Source organism: Cydia strobilella, chromosome 16 (genome assembly GCF_947568885.1).
Source record: "Cydia strobilella chromosome 16, ilCydStro3.1, whole genome shotgun sequence".
Taxonomy (NCBI): Eukaryota; Metazoa; Arthropoda; class Insecta; order Lepidoptera; family Tortricidae; genus Cydia; species Cydia strobilella.
Genome location: NC_086056.1, coordinates 1,937,333 through 1,943,421, shown reverse-complemented (window position 1 = coordinate 1,943,421; position 6,089 = coordinate 1,937,333). Strand labels below are relative to the sequence as shown.

The 6,089-nt window shown below is 39.8% G+C and overlaps 1 protein-coding gene across 1 annotated transcript; it reads left to right on the top strand.

The window, feature by feature from the left end:
• Positions 1-1,194: 1,194 nt before the first annotated feature.
• On the top strand, positions 1,195-5,557 carry LOC134748580 (arylphorin subunit alpha-like). The gene is made up of 5 exons (XM_063683371.1): positions 1,195-1,308; positions 2,774-2,907; positions 3,283-4,110; positions 4,233-4,396; positions 4,655-5,557. Exons 1-5 carry the CDS (start codon positions 1,212-1,214, stop codon positions 5,547-5,549), a joined length of 2,118 nt encoding a protein of 705 aa, XP_063539441.1. The 5' UTR covers positions 1,195-1,211; the 3' UTR covers positions 5,550-5,557.
• Positions 5,558-6,089: the final 532 nt, after the last annotated feature.

Here is a 6,089-nt window from a genome sequence, read left to right as displayed (position 1 = left end):
TAGTAAAAAGTAGGGGAGATTAGTCCAAAACCGTGACACGGGGTAAAACCAGGACACAACAGTATGGCCACTTAGATAGTTTCAGTGCTGTCTAGCATCTTGGTTAGTTTGTCAACAAAAGTTAAATGACGCGCGTGCCGGCGTAGAAATTAAATAAGAAAAACATTTTTAGCGGTGCCTGATATAATAATTCCATGGAATTTGATACTATACCAATCAGTCGTACGTTGATGTATGTACAATTTGTATTTTTTATGCGATTATGTAAATATTAAGGATCAATAAATAATACTTTGATTGTCATTGCATCCTGATTTTAGGTCAGCAGATTTTTAGTTGCTCGTAGGTACGTTCGGGTCAAACGAAAGGGGTAAAACCGGGTCGTCTTCGTTTTTTACAAGCGTATTTTTTTGTACACTACAGGAAAAAAGATGCTTGAGTATAATGTCTCAAGTGTAAAGAATTAACCCCTTGAAGTACACTCTTCAAGGGGTTAATTTCTGGTTGGTAACCTGAAGAACTTGACGAGTTCCATTGATATTTGTACTAAAGGGCAAAATCGGGTATAGAATTTGGTTGTAGGTAAGTTGATTATTTTTCCAGATGTGATAATGATCTCATTAAATAAATATGTTTCAATTAAGTCAATTAACCCCTTACAAAAAAAAAATATTTAAAATTGAACTCTAATAGCTATTAATAGAGTTGAACATTATACTCGTAACTGCCATATATGGCTGCATATTTATGCAGTAACGGGTTAAACAGAGACTAGTAAAGTTCGTAGATTTTTCTACAAATATGTTTTTTATTTAACATTTCCCTTAGCGTCACGGTTGTACCCTCAGAGCATAGAATACTTCATTCATATATTAATTTATGGTTCTACCCTACTTTCCCCTGCAAGTGCTACGAATCCGCGCTTTTGCATGGTATTGCTCCAAGGCGCTGATACATAGAAATTTCGCGCCTTGATCGTCATTGGCAAGTCGTTCAACAGGATGAACAAGGCATTAGAGATACACTATCCCGATGAGCTCACAGAATGCTTTAATACTTTAAACAGTCCATTGAAGATAGTCGAAATTGTAAACATCGGAGAAAGGTGACCTGTTAAAATCGTAAACACACGTTGCTAGGTAGAAGATAGGGTGATCGGGTATATAGGGCCATAACTGGTAGTTCGGCACAGTTGAGGTCTTGCTGGCAAGATGAGGAGTGTCCTGATCCTAGCTGCTGTGGTGGCCCTGGCGGTCGCCGGTTCTAGTCCGTCTGTCCCGCACAAATATGAAGTGGAGCTGAAATCTGGTAAGTTTTATTTTTTTATTAATTTTGCTTTAATAATTACTCTTAAAATTAAATTAAATTAGATTATTTATTTTCAAGATAACATGATCCCATTGTGTTAGTATTACATATTATAAGGCTTAAAAACGATGTCAATACTTAAAAATTATATTAGACTTAATTAATGACATGGCCTTAAACTTTAGAAAATTAGTACCCCGGAGCTGGGCTTACTGCGATAATTTGGTTTGGTTTCATGGTAGTTAAAGTTACCCCTTTAGCATAATGTAATTTTTTTTATTGATCGTAAATTAGGTACCTACATAACAATTATTGTGCCACAACTATATTCCTCGCTAAACTGCGATTAATCATTTTTAGATTTTTTATATGTATGATATGCATTAATACTAAGCTTAGTGCTAGTTGCACCATCCGCACTTGACAGACTGATCAACGTCACCCGGCGCGCCGCGGCGATTTGCTATCAAACTCCATACAATAAAATTTAGCAAACTCTTTAACGATGACAAACAGTTTGGTGCAACCCAGGTCGGTTGCAACAAACTGGCACTTAGTACTATCTGAAAAGCGAACATGCATGGCGATAGTTTATGGATATAATTAAAAAATAAAAACAAACTAGTCACTGATACTACAACAAGTAATTTAGGTAAATTATACAGTACCTTAGGGTAATTTTTAATATTAGGGTAACTTTTCCAATACTCTAAGAGCAAATTAAATTATTTTCTATGAAAATATAAAGGGGACGATTGATTCTCCATACAAAGGTAGTCCTCATTTTCCTTCCTGGATATTGACTATGGAAAATATTTTTACAGAATTTTATGTATTTTAGGCATAGCTATTTTATTGATTATAATGATTATTATTGCGCTACGACGCCGACGCACGGTTTAGGAGATACAGCCCTATAAAGATTCCTGCATGACTATAGCTGGTCAAACCAAATTGTCAGTAAATAAGAACAAAAAAAAACTATACTCATCATTTTCTTTTCGGAGCTAGTACTAGTGTAAGACAAAGATAGTATGATTCTCTCTGTTTATTTTTGAAATGAGACAGTCCTTTGACAAAATATAAATAACTGTTCCTGGTGAAAAAAAAAAAAGATATTTATAGGGCTGTAAGTATTCTAAACAGTGCTTCGTACCGCAAACATAATCAAATTTTTGTTCTTCTTGACTATCCCACGAAATAACCCCACGAATAACCTATCACATTAGGAAATGAAACAATCATCATCATAATATTATTGTTATTTCATTTCAAGTTTGAGAAAAGCACTGTACAAATCTCGGCGAGAAACGGGGTTGCCGGCCGCGCCGCGTATCCCTATCCGGCTTCGCTACGCTCGGCCGTCTATATCTACTTGGCCTGCAACCTCTCGTTTCCCGGCCTCTATAGTAATGTACTATTCAATTAAAATAATCGGTACTAATAACCATATTATTTGTTACAGTTGACGCTCAATTTATTGAGCGCCAATATAAAGTCCTCAAACTTCTGGAGAGCATAGAACAGTACAGAAAGGACGCCGAGTGGTTCAAGCTTGGTTACGAATACGATGTTGAGGCTAACATTGATAACTACACCGTAAGTTAAAAAGTTCCTGCCGAAAGTATCATTTTTGATACGATTTCTGTCAAGAGTGTAATTTTAGATACACAAATGTAATATAAATTTTCTTTAATTAACTTGTATTTAAAGATTTCCGTGATCACAGCTAGTGCAACCTCTTTAATATGCAAAAATCTGAAAACAGGTAGCTTGAACCCCCCCCCCCCCCTACACCCTCAGCTCACCCCCAACCCCCGAGGACTTTTAGTATATTCATCTGGACACCACGTGGTACCTATACTTGTACCAAATTACAAAACTACACGAATTATTTCCCCTGATTGCCCATATTCGGCTTAATTTGACGTGGCTAATATGATTTTTTTACTGAACCAACCGTTACGATTTCAGAACAAGGAGGCCGTCGAGGAATTTCTGATGTACTACAAGAGCGGTTTCATGCCCAAGTACAAGACTTTTTCCGTCTTCTACGATGAGATGAGGGAGGAGGCCATCGCTCTGTTCAAGCTGTTCTACTACGCCAAGGACTTTGAGACCTTCTACAAGACCGCCGCCTTCGCCCGCGTGCACTTTAACGATGGCCAGTTCCTCTATGCCTACTATATCGCTATCTACCAACGCCCAGACACCCAGAAATTCGTTCTTCCTGCTCCGTACGAGATGTTCCCTCAGTACTTCGTCAACACCAAGACTTTCCTGAAGGCATACCGTACCAAGATGCAGAACGGCGACTTCGACCACGCCTATGCTGCCACCCAGGGCATCTTCCACGAGAACGGCAAATACGTCTTCTACTCCAACTACACCAGCCCCTGGTTGACCGGCAGCGCTGAGGACAAGCTTTCCTACTTCACTGAGGATATTGGCATGAACTCCTACTACTACTACTTCCAGACACTCTACCCCTTCTGGTGGGACAAGAGCAGCTTCCCTCAGTTAGAAGAGATGCGTGGAGACATCTTCTACTTCAGCTACCAACAGCTTATTGCTCAGTACTACCTGAACCGTCTCAGCAGCGGACTTGGAGAGATCCCTGAATTCTCGTGGTACAAGCCCATCGAGACCGGTTACTATTGCCAGCTGTCCTCTTACTATCCATTCTTCTCAAGAAACGAATATTACCAGATCAACAAGGTTGACAATGATCAGTACATTAACTACCTTACCAGCTACGAGCAGACTTTCTTGTACTACTTGGAGCAAGGCCACTTTAAGGCTGTAAGTATAACTCCTAATTTTCCTTATAACCTACCGTAAACCTTATTACAATGGCATAACATATACTTTTGATCACTTAAGAATGTCGTTATCAGTACTATTACTACAAATTTCCTTTACAGTACAACCAAGAGATTGACTTCCGCAACTCCAAGGCCATCGACTTCGTCGCCAAGTACTGGTTCACCACCGTCGACCTCTACGAGAAGCTGCCCAAGAACTATGAACGTTTCTACGAGATCATCGGTCTTCACCTCCTCGCCGGCACTCCTGAACCTACTGACAAGTAAGTTACCAAAACATACACAATGTAAGACAGCATCACCAAAGCAATATCATGGCAATTTTTGCTTGTCAGGTAGTCTGCGGTTACAATTCATAAAAATTGTAGTCTATTCAGACACCAAAAACGGCATCTCCCCGAAATTACACCATAAATCGCCATCAAAGACAAAACATGAATCAAATGCTGAAATATTTAAAATGTTTATATAACTTCTCAAGGTATAGTACATGGTTTCATCATGACTGATTGTCTTTCCAGATATACCATCTTCCCCAGCGCTCTGGAGCTGTATCAGACCTCTCTGCGCGACCCCGTCTTCTACCAGTTCTACGCTCGCATTCTGAACTACTTCCTCCAATGGAAAGAATACCTGGAACCCTACAGCTACAGCCAACTCCACTTCGAGGGAGTCAAGATCAACGACTTCAAGACTGACAAACTGGTCACCTTCTTTGAGCCCTACGACTTCGACATCACCAATGACGTCTTCCACAGAGATGAAGAGTTCAAGGGTAACAAACCTACCCTCTACACCGTCCGTCAGCCCCGTCTCAACCACAAGCCTTTCACCGTCACCGTCGATGTCAAGTCTAACGTCGCTACCGACGCCATGTTCAAGTTCTTCCTGGGTCCCAAATACGACAGCAATGGTTATCCTCTTAGCATTGAAGACAACTGGATGAACTTCATTGAGCTAGATTGGTTTGTGCACAAGCTGACCGTTGGACAGAACAAGATCGAGCGCCATTCCACCGACTTCGCCCTGTTCAAGGAGGACTCCGTGTCTGTAATGGATCTCTTGAATTACTTCAAACAAGGAAAGGTTCCTGTTCATATGTCTGAGAAGTTCTTCTACCAGCCCCAGAGAATGATGCTGCCTAAGGGTACCAAGGGTGGCTTCCCCTTCCAATTGTACGTCGTCGTCTACCCCTACTTTCCTCTGCCTAAGGAGATGGAAGAGTACAAGACTTACTTCCCCGACATGAAGCCCATGTCTTATCCCTTCGACCGCCCCGTGTACGAGACTTACTTCAAGCAGCCCAACATCTACTACGAGGATGTGTTCATCTACCACGAGGGAGAAGAGTACGCCAACTTCTACAACGTTAAGGAGTACTATCCTAACTACCAGAACCAAGTGCCGAAGCATTGAGAAATATATTGACGACCGGTCTGGCCTAGTGGGTAGTGACCCTGCTTGTGAAGCCGATGGTCCTGGGTTCGAATCCCGGTAAGGGCATTTATTTGTGTTATGATCACAAATATTTGTTTTTGAGTCATGGATGTTTTCTATGTATATAAGTATGTATATCGTCTCCTAGCACCCATAGTACAAGCTCTGCTTAGTTTGGGGCTAGGTTGATCTGTGTAAGATGTCCCCTAATATTTAATTATTTATTTATATCTAAACTAACCAACTGGTGCTATAATTATATAATGCTATTAGGCTGTATGTTTTAATGATAATAAAAAAAATATTATAAAATATTTGTCTTCACATATCCTAGATAGAAACCCTTAAAAAACAACGAACCAACTTAAAACAAAACAAAGTGTATACATTCACTTGGTCAAGTAATGATTGCAGGAATATTCTATGTATATAGGTAGGTATAATTTGTTTTATGAAAATGTGTGATTAGTTTAATTAAAATTAGAAGATAACTAATTCGACCTAAAACAGATTGTTTCA

Coding starts and splice junctions, on each gene's coding strand:
- LOC134748580 (XM_063683371.1), top strand. CDS start 1,212: ATGAGGAGTGTCCTGATCCTAGCTGCTGTGGTGGCCCTGGCGGTCGCC. Junction 1,309..2,773: donor TGAAGTGGAGCTGAAATCTG/GTAAGTTTTATT, acceptor TATTTGTTACAG/TTGACGCTCAATTTATTGAG. Junction 2,908..3,282: donor CTAACATTGATAACTACACC/GTAAGTTAAAAA, acceptor TTACGATTTCAG/AACAAGGAGGCCGTCGAGGA.